This window comes from Patagioenas fasciata, chromosome 1 (genome assembly GCF_037038585.1).
Source record: "Patagioenas fasciata isolate bPatFas1 chromosome 1, bPatFas1.hap1, whole genome shotgun sequence".
NCBI lineage: Eukaryota > Metazoa > Chordata > Aves > Columbiformes > Columbidae > Patagioenas > Patagioenas fasciata.
Genome location: NC_092520.1, coordinates 72,181,053 through 72,199,941, shown reverse-complemented (window position 1 = coordinate 72,199,941; position 18,889 = coordinate 72,181,053). Strand labels below are relative to the sequence as shown.

At 39.9% G+C, this 18,889-nt stretch overlaps 3 protein-coding genes across 7 annotated transcripts in view; 1 reads left to right on the top strand and 2 right to left on the bottom strand.

Moving 5' to 3' along the window:
• SENP7 (SUMO specific peptidase 7) overlaps nt 1-11,210 on the bottom strand; it is a 41,216-nt gene extending 30,006 nt beyond the window's left edge. For 2 of the 5 annotated variants that reach the window (XM_065829369.2, XM_065829370.2), the window contains exons 1-4: nt 10,914-11,040; nt 9,484-9,539; nt 6,813-6,914; nt 3,984-4,078 (exon numbers count right to left, since the gene is read on the bottom strand). In XM_065829369.2, the coding sequence (XP_065685441.2) occupies nt 3,984-4,078; nt 6,813-6,914; nt 9,484-9,519 (233 nt within the window). In that variant the 5' untranslated portion in view covers nt 9,520-9,539; nt 10,914-11,040. Of the gene's footprint in view, nt 1-3,983; nt 4,079-6,812; nt 6,915-8,900; nt 9,540-10,913 lie in introns of those variants that run through there. The other 3 variants (XM_065829371.2, XM_071808609.1, XM_071808613.1) reach the window with 3 other exon arrangements.
• Nucleotides 11,211-14,628: 3,418 nt separating this feature from the next.
• LOC136115664 (putative protein ARB2BP) lies at nt 14,629-15,889 on the top strand. The gene has a single exon (XM_065861871.2). The coding sequence runs from the start codon at nt 14,660-14,662 to the stop codon at nt 15,680-15,682; it is 1,023 nt and encodes a 340-aa protein (XP_065717943.2). The 5' UTR covers nt 14,629-14,659; the 3' UTR covers nt 15,683-15,889.
• Nucleotides 15,890-16,343: 454 nt separating this feature from the next.
• On the bottom strand, nt 16,344-18,889 carry TXNL4B (thioredoxin like 4B). Its single transcript, XM_065829378.2, has 4 exons — nt 18,735-18,889; nt 18,309-18,474; nt 17,778-17,929; nt 16,344-17,333 (listed from the first exon to the last, which is right to left on the bottom strand). Exons 2-4 carry the CDS (start codon nt 18,438-18,440, stop codon nt 17,168-17,170), a joined length of 450 nt encoding a protein of 149 aa, XP_065685450.2. The 5' UTR covers nt 18,441-18,474; nt 18,735-18,889; the 3' UTR covers nt 16,344-17,167.

The following is an 18,889-nucleotide window of genomic DNA, read 5'->3' as shown; positions in this document are numbered from 1 at the left end:
AAGAGCTTACAGTGACCACTTATACATCATTTGCAGTTTGTCCAACTGTGAGGTATATTAGAAATAAGGAATATATAAGTAATATCTAAGGAAAGAAATAATACATTTAAGAAACAGGATAAAAATTCAGCTACACAAGCACCTATTAGACTGCTAAGAAAATTTATAACTACTAAAGCAGTCAAAGGCAATTCCAAAGTCATCAAGTAACTCATGCAAAGTCATCTTAAGAAGCTAGAGATCTAGTCTTGTTTTTTAATTTCCTCCTTAAAGGTAAGGAAGATCCAAACTAGTTTAGAGGTCCAGTTACTTAAGAGCTGTAGTGGAAAGACGTTTTGTATTTTGGGGTCCGAGAAGAAATGAAGCTATAAAAGACTAAGCCAGATACTTCCCCTCTTTCTCTAACAGGACTTGAAATTACAAATTGAACCCTAAAGCACCTAAACAGCATTTTTTGTCCAAAAACATCAGTTGCAGAAGTGGGCCCTAGCAATGTGAAGATGTGAATCAGAAATTGTTTCTCCATTAAGAAATAAAACACACACACAAACAAAAAAACACCATTAAAAATAGTTACTTGGGAACACCATGAGACAATATAAATTTGTTAGTCTATACAGAACACTCATCAGTTCTCCTGAGTAGAATCACGCTGAGTCTAACAGCTTGCTTCCCACAGCTAAAATCTTTCAGTTCTCATTGTTCCACCTTGTAGAAATGCCAGCTTTTTTAAAATTTCTATTTGTCAAACACAAGAAACCATTATGAAATCTTACTAAATTTAGCCTGAACTAGCAAGGTAATTACTCCAGTGGGAACACACATGGTTACAGTCTTTATTTTAATTGTATGTTCAGGATTTGCAAAGGTAACAGAAAATATTCCAACCCTTTAGGGTCTTTAACAATACCATTATGATAGAGAAAGCCCATAGCAGGACATAACAGAATCAGAACTTCCAGAGAAACTGGATTTCATTACCCATAGTTTGTTGGCCACCTTGGAAACTCAGGTTTGACAAACTCTGCTGACATTCACATGAGGCTAGACATTGACAGGCACCAGGCCCCTCAGTAATTTGTTTTACTGCTCACTATCAGGTACAGAATTTGTAATGTTTTCCACTTCTTTTATTTAGATGGGGTTTATACATTTTAAGCAACCATCTTTGCAGAAATGATCTTACCATTTAAAGCATACATGCACTCCTGCAACTAGCTTTGCAATAGAAACGTGCAAAGAGGAATCCCCAACACACAAACAAGGAAGAAAATGGCATACATTTGGTTGTTCTTAAAGATGTCAGTGACAGGCTAAGGCACCATCTTCTTAAGTAGTATCAGTTTTTGACTGAATACCTTGATAGGACAACTGGTTATGACCTGATCTTCAGAGCTGTGTAGTGGCTTCAGATCTTTCAACGGCTTCCCTTTCTAAAGAAGGAATATGATCTAGTGGTATTTCTTGAAAAATCATGTCATTAAGACTGGGCATAAAATAGATTCAGGAAAAACATCTACAATTAAGTCAGCCTGTATATTTGTAAGTGATGGTTGGTACACAGATCCCTCAATTACCTGTTTAAGGTACATGATTAAGGGAGTGGAGCATCTCCTTTTTGAAGAAAGGTTGAGGGAGCTGGGTCTCTTTAGCTTGGAGAAGAGGAGACTGAGGGGTGACCTTATTAATGTTTACAAATACATGAAGGGTGAGTGTCACAAGGATGCAGCCAGGCTCTTCTTGGTGACAGTCAATGGTAGGACAAGGGGTAATGGGTTCAAACTGGAATACAAGAGGTTCCACTTAAATTTGAGAAGAAACTTCTTCACAGTGAGGGTGACAGAACACTAGAACAGGCTGCCCAGGGGGGTTGCGGAGTCTCCTACTCTGGAGACATTCAAATCCCGCCAGGACACCTCCCTGTGCGGCCTCATCTAGGTGATCTAGGTGTTCCTGCGCTGGCAGTGGGATTGGACTAGATAACCTTTTGAGGTCCCTTCCAATCCCTAACATTGTGTGATTCATACAGAAGAGATTTCAAACCACAAAAATTAACATCAAGCAGAAAAAAAAGCAAGCGAAGTACACATTAAAAGCAAGCCCCACCAGCAGACTCAGCAAGTAACCTGCACAACAGCAAGACTGGAGGCATCTTGGTGAAGGAAAATCAAAGGCAATTATTTTTGTTTCTAAAGCAAGCACCTACCTTACACCCTCTTCTCTACCTCCACAAAAGAGAATAAAATACATAAGCAAAGGTAATGAAAACATGCTTACACATGTAAGAATGGAACAGACAGAAAAAAAATATTATGAAAAACACCATTAGCTGCTCCTGATGAGTCTCAAATCACTTTCACTGACAAAAAAGGATTATCCTACCTTACAAAGTGTAGGACCAAAAACTATTAATTGTTTGTATCCCTTTGGGTAAAAGGTTTGACCTCTACTTCACTCAACTACCAGAGATGCTAGATCCAGTTCCTTTCTCAATTATTATATTTGGGTATACATGAGTGTTGTAACCAGTAGCTCAAATGTCTTCAAATTTGTATTAGAAAGTGATCCAAATGAGACCTGGAGGCTACTGACTCTTTTTGGAGTAAATTATGACTAATTGTCTATAGCTCCATCTTCACGCCTACATTCTACTATCAGTAAACACAAATTTTGGGAAATAAGTATTTTGACAGTGGGATGCCACATACCATGTGAGGGTCACCCCATCAAGTCATAAAAGCATCCTGTCCTGGGTTTACAGAATAAAGCCACTGATAAACTTGAGGTATATTCAGCTAAGCTTCTGCAGTACATGCACAGCTCAAGAGGTCCTTGGCCTTTCAGAGCTCAAAGGAATAACGTGATGCACCAGTATTAATGGGAAACTGATTGCCACATTCACTGACTACACCCTGTTGAGAAGAAAGTCTCTACCTGTCCTCCTCCTACTTCAAGGCCTTGACTTTTCATCAGCTGATTAGAAGTCAATGTTTTAACAGCAAGCATAAACATGCCTACTAATCTCCTCACTTCGCTGGACCAGGAGGTTATTACTGCCAAAATACACTTGTCAGGGTAAAGAGATCCAGTACATAAATGATTGCCACAAAATCCTGACTGCTAATAGGGTCAGCACTTGATTCAGCCATGACATGTATTTCAATTAACACTTAAAATATTGAGCTGAAAGAATCACACACATCTTATTTAAGTACTTTTCCCACTCTCACCATAAAGGAATCTTGACAGACCAGGATGTTGTCAACTGTAGCATTTATAGTTTCAAAATTTTCTTAGATAAACACTTATCTAGGCGACAGGTTCACAGAAGATGATTTTAAGTAACTTTCCATGATCTCAAAGAAATCAAGATACTACTTCTTGGCAACAGAGAAATAGCACATCAGTCTTATTCACTCACTTAGGTGTCTTGATTATAAGACAAAGGTAAAAAACCTCTAGTTTTTTCTGCCTTCCTCTACTAATTATCATGTTGCTTGTTTTGTTTTTCTTGTGTGTTTGGTTTTTGGGGGTTTTGTTTGGTTGGTTTTGTTTTCGTTGGGTTTAAGAGCTGATAAAGCCAGCTTAATGACTGTGGACTAAAGAGCAAAAATTGACAAGAAAAGACAATCCAGAAAACTTCTTAAACATCTAAAATACCTAGGACTAGAATGAAAATTTACACTTGGAGAGTAATGAACACTGTTCAGGATTCCAAGCAGCTCAATTAGCAGTAATTCCTTAAGTGTTGTACTCCCATTCTGAAGTTGCAGTCTTGTGTTGTGTTAAAAAAAGCAAAAGTTATGGTTTCTTCCTAATTCACAATGCCATTACATCACTGAAACATGATTATCTGAAGGTGGGCTACCTAACAGCTTGAAAACACACATAACCAGCTGGAGACCAGGCATATTTATCTTCAGTTAAGATTATGAAACTCTGACTAGACAAAGAGAAGAAGTAATTTTGAGATGACTTCATACCCAATTGATTCTTCATCATTAGAGTTGGGTCTGTCACAGTCCTTTTGCTTTTTTCCTTTTGTGGAAGGCTCTCTGATGTTGGCACTTGATTTCCACTGAAATAAAACAAATAAAACCGGCAGGTTCCAACAGACATAAATTTGTCAATGATATTACGCTACAAAGAGGGAACAATGCCATACATCAAAATAATGCAAAGAGTGTGTAAAACAATTTTGCAAAGAATGAATTTGATTGATTTAAAGCACCCATGTACCACCTGAACTTGAATGGAACATCTTGCTCCGAAATAAATTTGACAATACAGGACAATTCTACTATTTCCCTATTCAAAGGAGAACTATCTCAAACAGGGATTAAATATCAGGCCTGTTTTACAAAATCACAAACACACAAAATAACTCCTGCTTTCTTTAACTCCATGCATTTAACCTGTCCTGGTTTTGTTTAAAACAAGACCAGTTCTCTTTTAGTGAATTTTCCTTTCAGCTAAGTTCTTCTAAGTAACTGCACTTTTCTGAATTTGGCTGCATGTTTTTTAGACACTGTTTGCTCCAGAGCTGATAATGGTAGCAACAGTATGCAGAAAAGGCCCAGGTTTAGATTTATTGCTACGATAGCCAAGGTTACTGATAAATTTTGCACATCCTGTAAGTGAGAGGGGCATATTTGCAAGGAAGGCTGGACAGAACAGGTGACTAAAAATGACCAACTAAGCATTCCATCCCATACACATCATACACCCTATAAAAGTGTGACACCACAAGGGTCTTGCTCTCTTTGACCCTGGTTGGCATCTGAAGAGGACTCTGCCAAGTTTTGCTTGTGATCCAAGGCCTGGTTCCAGACCCTGCATCCCTGAAACCAGTTCCCATTTACTGTGGAGTCCAGTCCAGGACTTTCTGGTACTTGCCCTGCAACCACTGGAACAATGCCAGCTCCACAGGTTGGAAAAGACCTTTAAAAACCCCACAACACTAACAAACAACCCTTCAGTTTTTCCAAAATCTCTTACCTTACCATAATGCACTTAGATTTTCAAATTAAGTAAACAAAGGCCCACCAAAACATACGTTTCTAGAATTGCAGAAATGACTGTATCTCCCTCTGCCATTACCTCTTCCTAATCTCACCTCACTTTTTTTAATGTAAAAGATAATAAACCAAACAGATGTTTGAGAATTACGCCAGTCATGCTGAAAGCAGACAAACTTATGTTCATTTCTTTTTAAGTGTGGAGTGAACAGACATCTGAAAAATTCATGTCCACTTGTATTTTACATTCTTTAGTGAAGTCTGAAAGATGCAGCCCAAAATCAATCGCTTCTCTACCATAGGGGCCACCTCTGTAATGGAAAATCATCATTAAAACAGCTGGCAGCAGGAAATTGCCTTGAAGGTGTTTTCCCCTCCTCCTGCCTTCAAACATCTAGTTCACCTCATAGCACTGGTCTTCAAGCATGTTACAGACCTATGTGCACAAGTCACTGAAAGCTGCACAAAGTTTCTCAAACAATATGGAGAAAACTCTGGCAGTACTCAATACAACCTGGACAGATCTTTGTGTGGATAAAATAGTAGCATATCTTTTAATTATAACTCATTAGCAATCTTTTAAAGTATAATCCAAACACTAGTCAGTGTCTAAAGCATATGAAGCCTTTTACCACATGGAAAAGTCTGAAATACACAGACACAGGTAAGAAAAATAAGAAATGGAAAAATCAGACAATATGCAGGAAATAACAAGGAAAACTTTTTTTCAATTTAGCAAAATCGCTAATCGCTGTTTTCATAGAGCGAAAGAAAGAAAGGAAGAATTCCATACAAGTGTTATCTGGCTCTGCCTAAGAGGTTGCTGCTTGTAACCACTTCAGTTTAAAAACCTGAGTGTAATTGGATGCTCTGATCACTTGAAGAATTAACAGCATAGAACACAACCACACAGTGAGTTTCTATTGCAGCATGCTCAAATGACCCGGCCTACCAAGAGACCTGGGTCACATCATCACCACTACTGTAAGTCAGAAAAACATTCTTAACTTCCCTCAATAGGTTTTTAAAACTCCTATTTGTCCAGCTCCATGATTCTGAAAGTACTAAAACAAGCAACAAACTCTCAATGCTGAGCTGAAGGAGTCAAGAGTAGAAAAATACATTCCTAAAACTTGGCATTTTAAAAATGCTTACTGAATTCAAAACAGATTTATAGAAGCAAACATTTGCTTCTATATGTGACTGGGATGATCAGGACAGTCATTTATGATAAATGGCATAAGAACTCTTACAGTCTTTTGGTCTTAATATCAAAATCAGTTATTTCTGTATTAGCACCTAAAATTCTGTCAAAAATCATACAGTACTTAATATATTATCTTAAGAGTTTAAGATCTTGGATACAATAATGACCAACTGAAAACTCAATGTAAAAATTATTTCCTTATCATAACAAAGAGTTTGGTAACAGACGTGAATATAACCTAAAAGTTCAGGAATCAGAAGGCAATTAGCTATATATATAGATATACACACATATAATTTGCCTTTAAACTCATGATTTTCAAGATAATTTCAAACTACACCTGAAGACCAACTCTGCTTTTTAATGATCTGGGTTAGCAATATAGCACTGAGACTTCCATTTCTGTAACTGTATGCTTGCAGGGAGATTTCAGACCTATACACTTGCCTCTTTCCAAGACAATCTGGGTCAGATATGGGTCATACAGCAGCATTTAGTGTTGAGAAAAATCCAGCCTCCAAACTAAAACAAAAAACCCCTGTAACATTCTCCTACAGACTTTTACACTCCAAAGAACAACTCTTTACCTCTTTTAAAGGGTAGTCCCAATGGTGGGAGCCTGGAAGCCTTGCCAGAGGCGATTGAACTTGGATATCCTCTGACTTGGTTTTCTTCTTTGGTATACGAAACTGAAAATAGATGATGTTACACACATGATAAAACTAAATTATCCACAGGTGCTATGAGCTGACATACTTCCATGTACAAAGTCTTCCTAACTCTCAGGCAAAACAAAGTTGCAAGGGAAGCACTGACCTGTGACTTTAAATTAAACGCATTCCTCATTGATGTTTGATCCTATAACATGTATTACACCACATGAGGAGCTAGTTTTAACACATGAACTGTCTGAAAAAGCTCTTCCTATTTCATTAACTTCACAATAACTTCAAGTGTGTGCCCAAAAGGTAAGAACCAACCTACTGGCACTTATTTTCTTAGTTCCCTCTGATTTGTTAACACCCTAGTTCAATATTTTCAGCTTAGAAAATGATAAAGAGAAAACAAAATAGCTGAATGTTATGATGACTGTCACACCAGATGTGTTTTGTCAACAAGAAAATTCAGGATAAAGAGCAATTATATCTTAGAATAGTATGAATATTTTGGAATGATAATTTAGCATCAATACACTACAATGTACTCAAAATGGTATCAGCTACGGTCATGGCCAAGCTTCACAACAACTGAACCAGGGTTTCAAAAATAATTACTGAAAGATAAAGCAGTAATTCATAGAAATTTGCCGATCCGGAAAAAAATATGTAGGAAATAACGATCATTCATTGAAATCCAAAATAAAAACAGTCAAACTAAATTCTTAGCAGTTCATCAAGACAAGGAAAGAGCGTGATATTTCTTATCAATTAAACCAGTTAAAATAATATCAACTGAAAGAATAAAAGTGCAAGCCTTGCCATTTCTCCAGGTAACCAGAGAACCAAAACCTTACACTATAAAAACGACCAGATTAGACTGTCTAAGAGATGGAATGCAACATTTACATCTTTCAGACAACTGAGTCTGTTTCAGCCAGGAAAAAGCTGAAGCTACTCCATATGATGGTTACTGTCAAGTGTATCATGAACTTAACTTGCAAGCCACCAGAGGCCCTATCTTGCAACATGAAATTACAAGCAAGGACTCTAGAACAGCAACACTAACAACTTAATTATTAACACAGAAACTACATTCATTAGCTCTGTAGACAGTCCTTTAGACAGATCATAACTGAAGCATACTGTACCATAATGAGATAATCTTTCAGTTTTTCAGTTTGAATTGTGAGTGCTCTTATTCCTTCTCTACACTTCTTTGAAACAAAGATTTATTTTTTTATTAATTAGACCTGAATTTCTATACAGTACCTCAAACTGCTTTAGCTGGTCAAACCCCGTAATAACAAATACACCGTTAATAACAGATCCTCAAAGTATAAAGGATGTAAACCTTACGCACAGGCAACAACTTCTCCTGTAAGTACCTTCCCTTTCAATCAATACTTAAGGACTGAAATAGCCATTTTCTTATTCAAGAACATCTGCAATTAGATTGCTTGGTTTCTGTGGGTTTTATTGGAGTTTTGTTTTTTTTTTTTCTTCTTCTCCTGAGAAGCAGCCTATAAATACGCAGTATCGGTCAGAATACATTCTTCTGATCTACACCTTAATGGCCAGGTGCAAATTTCTTCCTTCAGAACTCCACCTGCTGCCTGACTAGTGGTTGCTGTTATAAGCTTCCTAAGAAAACATATTTATCTAAAATTTTAACATGCATTTAAAGTTACAGAGGTTCAGATAACCACGTCTAATAGCATAACAGATTACACTGAGAACAGGCAAGGTCAAACTTGGAAACCAGAAAAGGCAGATGGACAGACAGAAAGGGATTAAAAGCACAAGATATGTTCATCAACAAAATTTCCACCTCATTGTACAATACCTTCCCAAAGCTTGCACTCATTAAGAAGATAGTGTTTTGCAGTGCCCACAATTAACTTATGGAACAAGCACAACATCAAGCAGTAACCAGCATAAGTCTGTATCTACAGTAAGTGCAACGTATGCCGTTGCTTCAGCTTTTCCCTAATGGGACGTTACTAACTCAACACATACTCCTGCACAGACACTTAGCAGACTCCTCATCTAAACCAGCAGCACTCTTCTGAAGGTTCCAACCTGTAGGAGTAAGGGTCAGAGAAAGTGCATAAACAAGGCGCAGGAAACAACTTGATTTCCAAAACACTAAGCAGTCCAGACCCAACCCAATCAAATCAGTTGCTGTGCTTACAATTTTACACCAGTTCTTCCATTGCTAGAAACTACTACTAACAGGAATATTTTAGAAAAAATAAACACTAGCATAAGTAGTCTCTGAACACATATCTCCAAATAACTACTATGTAGCTGCTCTACTTACTTGAGCATTACTTTCAACATTTTAGATGTTAAGTCTTAAAATATCCTTGAAAACACACTTTTTATGTGAAAACAAATGTTAAGCTTATCATAGATAAACACATGTTCAACAGCAGACTTTACTATTGAGTGCTACAAAAATAAACTGTTTCTCAGGAGAGTACGCCAACAAAGCAAAATTTGGACCAGTGGAGAATTAATTCAGTTACGCAAATGCATCAGGACACCCTACGATACCCACAGCTCAAAATACATTGTTGCAAAATGTAGAAAGACTTACACTGACATGACTTGAAGATGATGTTCTTCCTTCCATGATTTTCTCTACTGAAAAAGCTATAAAATAAGCTTATTAATTGGTGTTTATTCAGAGAGAAGCAGGACCACAGTAGTAAGTAACAAGCAAGAACACGAAAATTTTTGAGCAAGCTAGCACAAACAAAACTCATTCACAGAATGGCTTAAGTTGGAGGGGACCTGTAAAAGATCATCTAGTTCCAACTCTCCTGCCATAAGGCCAGGACATTTTTCACAAGATCAGGTTGCTCAAAGTCCTGTGCAGTCTGACCTTGAATACTTCCAAAGGCATCCCAAATTTTTCTGAGCAACTTGTTGCAGTGTCTCACTACTCTCCTCAGAAAAAAAATTCTTCCCTATGTCCAACCTAAATCTACCTTCTTTCAGGTTAAAATCGTTGTCCCTTGTCCTGTCACTACAGCCTTTGGAAAAAAGTCATCCACAGACACAATACAGGGAAGATGTGCTTGGGCAAGGCTCTGAATTGTCAGCACAGACAGAACTGTTAATAAGAATTTCATAGAATCATTTAGGTTGGAAGAGACTCCTTAACTCCACCTCCTGGCCAGCACATAACTAAGAAGCAATTCAGGCTTTGATTATAAAGTGAAAAGGAATCACAGATTACATCTGTAACACTACAGGAGCCCCAAGAGCAAATAAAACTCAAGGATTCCTGTGAGCAGATAACCTTATTTATCTGAGGAAGAACATAGCTTCAGATTCCCAGCATTCATAGGGTTTATTCTCTTTATAAATACTCCGTATGACTCCAGCATAAGACCTTCAAACCTTACAGCTAGTTTGAAGTCTCTCAATAAGGCCTTTAAGTTCGTGCATTTTCATTTAGCTCATCGGTTTTTCCGTTTCCAGCCCTGCTACAGGAAACAGCAACACCTATTGCCTACTAAAGAAAACTGAAATTATTGCCTATTCCAACACCCGCAAAGAGGTAAAGCTGACAAGCGGCAGCATTCTGACAGCTCCGAGGGTGAACGGAGGCACCACCCAGGAACTACACCACCCGGGCACCGCTTGAGCCCGCCCCGAGCAGGCCGGCGGGGCAGAGCGCGGTCGCCCCGCACACCCCCAGCTCCCACCTCAGCCGCCGGCTCCTCCCGCTGGGCTGGGAACGGGCTTCTCACTGACAGGCGGACAAGCGCTGAGGGTCAGCGATACCGCGTTTCCACTCTCTCGGCCTCCTTACAGAGGAGAACCGACGCCGCCACCACTCCCACCCTCGGCGTGTCCAGCCCCTCACCCGCCCTCCCCTACCGGCTTCGCTCATTCGCGGACAGCCCGGCCAGCGGCGACACTGACTGCACAGCACCCACCGGGACGCTGCCATCAGCCCCCCTTCAGCGGCTAAAGAGCAGGGACGGAGCAGCCCCAACAGCATCGCACAGCACTCACCGCCACAGCTGCGCCACTCTTGTTTATCTAGGCCCCGTCGCCGCCTGCGCAGCTTCCCCGGGCACTTCCGGACTAGGCACTGCTTCCGCCCGAGCCGGGAGGGCCGCCCCGCTCCACAACAGCTGTAACCGTCTCCCCGCCCTCTCTCCCGCCTCGTAACGGCTGTAACCGTCTCCGCAACCTTCTGTCCCGCCTCGTCCCTGAAGCGCTGGCCCGCAGCTGCTCGCGCTCCTCTTCGTCGCGTCCCGCGGGCTCCCACTCCCCGAGCGCCTCCTGTCTGCCCCAATGTCAGCCCTGCGAACCGCCCCCCGCCCCTCCCTCACAGGCGTGCCGCGCCGCGCTGCTTGGGTCCCGCCTGGAGTCGAGCCACTGAGGCAGGGGAAAAAAAATGTAAATGGCTTGAGAGTGTCACAGGTGTGCTGTCACACACGTATCCCTGCACCTGACAAACTGATGAGCAGCAATAAAATGAGTAGTTCTATGAACACGATAAGATACAATTAAAGGAAGTACGGGCTAGCAAACGAAATACTGACTTTTGTGGAAGGAATCAGGAGAACCTTGGTATTTTTTTAAGGAGTAATAAACGGCCCAACCCAATCAGGTTTAAATCGCACCTCACCAACCACCTTTCCCTCATGAGCCCCTCCCCGCCCCTGTTTCAGTCAGACCCCAGCAGGTGGGTTCCTCCTGGGACCGGGTTCGGCTGCCGGGCGCCCTGCGCATCCCCCGGTAGCGTCCGCATAACTTCGGCTGCCGCCGCGGCTTCTAGCCGGGAGCCGCGCAAATCCTCCCATCGGCAAGTAGAGACAATTTTGTCGGTGGTGGTGCTGGTTTTGTGGTTGGTTGGGGTTTTTTTGGGTTTTTGGTTGTTGTTGGTTTGTTTGGTTGGGTTTTTTTGTGGTTTTTGTTGTTGTTTTTAGCTTGTTTGGTGTTTTGGGGTGTTTTTGTTTGTTTGCGGGTTTCATTTGTTCGTGGGGGTTTTGTTTGTTTTCAGAGCAGCTTCAGAATGGCCAAGTTTTGCCTGTAACTTTCTGTTTCGCCTTCTTGGTAGTGCCTTTATAGCAAGTAATGGGAAGCTGTGCAAAACTAGTTTTGATAACTTCGTAAGTTTTACAACGAAGAGGTTTAGCTTTAACTTACGGTCAGGCATAAATTACAAATGTGATAAATTAGGTTGTAACTTGGAGCTATCTGAAGCACTTTAGATGGCCTTAACTATCATCAACTGATACATTTTATAGATAATAAAGTACATAATGAAACCTGAACTAAGATGGGTTTATTTTCTTTCATGCAGAGAAATTGTCTACAATCCCAGAGTGAAAAAGACTTTCATCTAGGATGATGACAGATTTTACAGGAGAGCATATGGTAATGTTGAACTTCACTAGAATAAAGTCTTTAAATGGGAAAAATCTCATAAAGATTAATACTTACACTGCAGTAGTTTCCAAATATGCCAACTGCTGTAACAAATGCTAGCTGAACTTACAGCTGAAGAATCTTACAATCCAAACAGAAAGATTTGAGGTAGGCAAAGAGGTATTGTTTTCAGCTCTAACAGTAATTTTTAAAAAAATGAAAATAGCAATTTCAAAGGCTGCCAGAATAAACACCCTTGAATACTGTATTTGTATATAGGCAATGAAACGTAAGCAGCACTCAACACTCATTTAGAATCTACATTTGCCAAAAAAATTGCAGCTGTATCTAGAGCAATCTATAACTGCTCCTTTTAAATTGTATAAATGGCATTACTACAATAAAATAAGTCCTCCAGACTCATAATTATGTGATTCTGAAGTGCTATTCATATGAACTCTTAAGTGATAACCTACTATAAATTGCTTCAAAACTTTTCAGTTTGCACCTTGAAGGCAATTTAGAAAGTCATCCCTATGCCTGGTGTAAAATTGTATTTTTTTTGCTTCTCCTTCCTGAAATCTTTAGAAACCTTTCCCAATGCTTCGTAAAGTAGATATGTAAGTAGATGCTCAATATTACATACACAGGGTTTAATTTGGAAACAGGTATCCTTGTTTTGTTTTCGAACTGAAAAAGCAATGTTGTTGCTAGTAGCTGAAGTAAGAGAACTTCCTGTTCATACCATATTGGGAAACTACAGTCTCCAACCGTTTAGGGGTAAGGAAAGAAAGAGACTGAGAGATGTGCTGGACAGGATGCCACTCTGTGAGGAAACTGCATTTACCTAACTGTTATGGAATGCTTCCTCTGTGCTTCACCTTTCTCTGCAAACATTTTTCCTTAAACCATGTCCATTTTTCTCTCGCTTCACCGCATGGGGAAAACAACATGAATATTGGTACCTTACTCCCTACTAAATAGGGCTTCTTTGTGTGTGATATTGCCAGTATTTCCATAGGCTAGCAAACTGACTGTTCTTCTATCTCCTTTGTGTCTTTCATGCCTCCCTACAGAATGAAAATGACTGTAGATAAACACATGCACTTGCAACTTCTTTGTGCTGTTTACATTCCAAGAAACAGGCAAGACAGTATCATAGAATCATAGAATGTCCTGAGTTGGAAGGGACCCACAAGGATCATAGAGTCCAACTCCTGAAATATCTAATAGAATCTGATTCTGCTCCCCCCCCCCGCCCCTTTTCTATGTGTACTTATTATACAGATAGAAAAAGAAGGTAGCATTTTCTAGCCTACTCTCTATCAATCAGAAGACAGGAATTACCTTGAAGAAAGGACTTAACATCTCTGACCCAATGGAGATTGCTCAAAAGGAAAATGTATATGGTGTTGCTCTGTGGAAAAGCAATAATATATTTTTTTTAATTTGTAAGTGTAAGAAATATTTTTCAATATGCTGAGCAGCTTACTCAAGGAAACTTGCATTCCATGAAGGAGTTGGGCTCCAACTCAAGTTGCTTATATGAAAATTTTCAGATCCCTATCTGTCCTAGTAATCAGCTTTACTAGATGGTATAGCGAGTTTTAACATGGAATGAAGGTGATTTAGTCAGTTCTAAAAACCTGTTAGTTAATATCAATGTATTTGCCAAATATAACTTTATGTAAACCATTTGCCAAAACAAAATTCCTGTGTTAAGATGATAAATTCATTTTAAAAATACTGATAACTGTGGAAATCTAATGCTTTTAGGACAAAAATCCTTTAGTGTAGTTAGAATCCTACTTTTAAAGGTTACCCCATGTTTACTGCAGCTAGTGACAGTCAGTAGTAGACTGAAGAGTTATTAGGAAAATAGAAGGTTATGATGAGCTTAATTTTTCAGTTGCATGGAAACCACTTCCTGAAATAATACTTATCAGTTAACCAGTCATATGATTTGAAAAATTGTCTTAGCTGAAACTAGAGACCTCAGTCTAATCTTATGCAAGTTGGCTGCATGGGCTGCTTTTCCACCTGTTCCTAGAGGACAGTGGTTTGCTTATTCTGTCATCCATTCCACAATTTCCATGTGGCAAGTACTTACAAGGACAAACAAATAATGTGAGAGAAATTTAGCGCCAGAATTTAGTGACCGACATCTGTGAGAGGCTTTAAAAGCAGCTGGATTAGTACAGACCATCAAGAGATTATCTGTATCAATGAGTAGTTTGTTTATAACCACTGCTAAATCTGAACTCCAATGCAATAGTTTTTTTTTTATATAGGTGATGTATGGAGGTCTGTGACTACACTGACAAAGTCTTCTTCATTTGTAGTGGTTACAACTACAGCATGAACTAAGCCTGAGGAAACTAATGGAGGGTTCAGAGTATCAGGAGGAACTGAAGTATGACTTCAATATAAAAGGGGAACTGAGGCATCTGGATACAAATGAGTCCTTTGTTTTCAATTATTATAAAAATGCACATGAGCAGAACCATAAACGCTATCAAGTTTTGGGACATTTGATTACGCAGTATGTTTATGAGCTCCTGGAAAGAGTCTGCATGCTTCAGAAAGTTTATATTCCTACTGATGCTACAGAGAATGAACCAAGAAGCTTCTTTTTCATGAGCAAGAATGCACTAACAAGTTCCTGTAGCCTAATTGTCCTTCTTCAAGACCGTGGAGTTTTCCGTGCTGGACAGTGGGGGCAAAAGACAACTGTCAGCGAGGGCCTGGGGCATGGAACACAAATACCTTTCATCAAAATGGCCCTTGAAAGCCACAGCGAAGTGATTGTACTGAATCCCAATGACAACTTTGTTGATCTGAATACTGAAAATGAGAGGTTAAGCTTTTCTGCCAGGGAAGAAGCACCAACTTCTGTGCAGTCCGTCTGGTGGCTCCCCAAGAGGTGCAGCAGCAGCCCCGAAGAGCATACTGTGTATGTATGGGATCATTTCATTTCAAAGAGTGCAACAAAGCATGTGGCCTTCATTGCCCATGGCTATGGTGGCTTGGTGTTTGTTGATCTGCTAGTGCAGAGAAAATTGGAGGTAATGAACAAAGTGTACTCGGTGGCATTCATTGACTCTGTGCACAACACACGGCACCAGACTAGAAGCGACCCTCAAATACAAGAATGGATACAGAAATACTGCCGTGAGTGGGTGTCAGACAGTAAGCCTCTAGATAAAGCTGTGGCTTCTCTCCTGAAAGCAAATTGTCCTACTGTCTCTGCTGGTACTGAAAAGTATGGTTTAGCACCCTCCTGCTGCTTACATGCCATCTTTAAGTACCTGAAGAGCATGCTGAAAGCCAAGACCACAACAGCCTCTAGGCATTCACCAGTTGCAACTAGAAGCAGCACAAGAAAGAAGAGAGGCAATGTATAAAGGTATACTGATTTGTTCTTGATAGTGGTTTCTTCCTTTTGTAACTGCCTCTGCACCTTTCAGTCCTCTAAGGTTCTTCATCTTACTGTGGAGCAACTTACACTTCTAAGTTTGAAGCTAGCCTGTTTGTTTTTGAGAAACACATAAATACAAGTTAACTATTAGGAAAGAAGTGCATTGTTGAAAGCTTTAAGCCACAACCCTTCAGATGGCTGTGAAATTTAAAGCTGCACAAAATAAAGATGTTAAGGTATATCTGTTGTCATCTGTATCTCTTTAATAACCACTCTGTAGTTATGGCTCTATAATCAGACTAAACTATCAGGAAAACAATTCTTAAGTGCATAGCTTTCCTTAAAAGGACAAAGCATGTAAAGGACCTTCTTCCTCCCCAATATCATATAGTGTTTAAAGCATTTCAAGAGCTGGAACATCCACCTTCCTCCTTGAAGCATTTACTGGTAAGCTGAATGATACTGCAGGGGCTACATACTACTACCTTCCCTCCAGTCAGAGATGGTGTGCCCAAACATGATACAGCGAGCTGAAGTAATTTTTGTTTTAAAGCTAGGTAAAACAGTGATATTACTGGGCATGAGCTGCTATAGAAATACAATATTCCAACAACCTGCAATTATTCAACTGATGCATAAGAACGACATTTCTGTTTTCTTCCAGATGTTTAATTTTAGACAGAGGTGGGGAATAGAGAGTTTTTAAATGTCCATACTCAAGGTTTGAAAATTACACAATTTACAAATAACCTTTAAAGCAAATATAAACAAAACAGTTATTATGAATTTCTTGTTTAATCCTCCGGGAACTGAAAGTGCTCAGTGGCTGCAAAAGAGCTTTGAAGGATGACAAAATCTTGTCCTACACCTTCAGTTCCCAGCTCAGTCAAAAAAATAGTTGAACAGTAATACTGAGTGCTAGAGGAAGAAAAAAAAGTGTCAACTTCTTTTTGTGTTTTTATCCATTTGATTGCAGTTCTCTCTAATACTGCTTGAAAAAGCTTCTGTCCTGTTGTACAGTAACTGGTAAATGTGTAAAATTCTGTTGGAAAGACACGGTTAACTGAACGCTCTTGAGAGCAAGCATACCTTTTAAATATAGGTTTACTCTTATTAAATCTGAATAAAAATGGTATTGAACAGTCAGACTATCCAGTGCTTTAGTTCGCTTAGTAAAGTTGCGCTGGAGATGCTGTCATTGAGGGTGCATGCAACCTGCCTGTATTTTAGGCGCTGGTCAGCATGCAACTCCAAGAATAGTCACTTGTGTGGATTCTACACATGAACATGTAGCTTTATTTCTGAGAGAAGTACAAGGTGACAGAATGTCTGTCTTCAGAAGATCAATATGATCCTTCAACATAAATGTTCAAACTGTCCCACACTGTCAGAGGTGGCTAAAAATACTTGGAGAAAAAGAGGGATCTAGAACATCAGCCATTTCTGTAATTCTTTATCTCAGATCAAGCCATTAAATTCCTTGGTAGAGAAGGTCATATTTAGGAATGTTCTTAGGGTCAATAGGACTTCTCACAATCAGCTTTCCACGCATTGCTCCACGGTAAATCACTTCAATCAGATCTATGAAGTCTTGCTTTGTTTTGAAGCTTCCTACAAATTTGGTATGATCTGGAGACCTAAATGTAAGCATAAGATAAAGGTAGAAGTGTGAGGTTAAATTGTTCAAAGTGAAAACACTAAAAGACAAGAAAATATGTATAATGAAATCAGGGGTTCTGATTTGGTCATTCTGAAAGAATGAACTGCACTGGTAATGGCATAACCAGGTCAGGAGTATACTGGACCTCCAAAGTCCAAAAAGGCGCAGTATCGCATCTAAGACTTTAACCATACTATTTTTTCCAGTCAGGCATGTTTCACAGCTGACACCTACTTATTGCATCAGAGCATATGTCAAAATACTACTTATTTTGTCCTACTGCGTTCCTACAGAGTTCTCAATGTAGATGCTACTAATAACTTCATAATTTTCAAACATTACCTTCCCCAGGCATGGTAACATAGAGAAAGATTGATAATTCTTACAGAAATAATAGATAATGCCAAGTAGGATGCCATACCCATAATCAACTTTCATGTGTTGTCCATTGAAGAAAAATACAGTAGATGGAATATAACTGATGTCAAAATACTGGGTGTACACTGGAACCTTGCTCACATCCACCAGGTAAATTACTGCCATTTTACTTAGGTCATGAGCTGTCTTTGCAAGCTGAAAAGAGGAAGATGGATGACAAATGGATTGAGATACAAGAGGAAAAAAGGGTGGCAAGCTTTATAAAGCACATTCCCCTTATGTCTTATCAGTTCAAGAGGAGCTAGAACATCATGTCACTTTGTACACCCACTACTGCTTAATTTTCAAACCATTTTATGAATATAGTACAGGGTGTTCCAAAATGATGGACTCCATTTTAAATCACTATATCTCTGAAATTGGGTCCATCTTTTATTTCCCTATGTTATTTCTTTTTACATTTCATGGTCACCAAAATTTTTACAAGAAACATGATTATCCAAGCAAAACAAATGACATTCCCTTGTATGCAACACATATACTAGTAGACTTTATTAAAAAAAATTGCTCTTACAATATCATCAAGCTGCAGACAAACAGCATCATTATCTCTTCCAAACCGGAGAACCAAAACCTTCTCGGCCACGCTTTTTATTGCCTGATCCACTTCCCTCTTACAGGTCAGTTGGGGCAGCAGAAAACTCATCCCGACAGACCACGGCTTCCACTAATATCCCTACCTGATGGTTAGAAAACAAAACAAGAAACAAACATAACCAAACAACAACAAAAAGACAACCTCTGTCAAAAATCATATACATTTATCCATGCTATTAAAAAAAAAAAAAAAGACCGACCAGCACAGCGGGCTGGCAAACCTCTCGGGCTTTAGCGCCGGCCCAGCGGGGCGGCAGGGCCCAGGTGCCACCCCCTGCGCCAGTCCTAACGGCCCCCAGCCCGCAAAGCCTCGCTCCCCACAGGGGCAGCGGCAGGGCCTCACCGGCAGCCTCCTTTAGGGCACGGAGCCTCCCCGCAGGGCCTCAGTGCAGACTGCCCCGCCGGCCCGGGGAAATCGCCGCAGTCCGCGGAGCCCTGCTGTGGCGGGAGGAAGGAGCGCCGGAACCTCCGCCACGCAGCCGCGGGACTCCGAGGAGA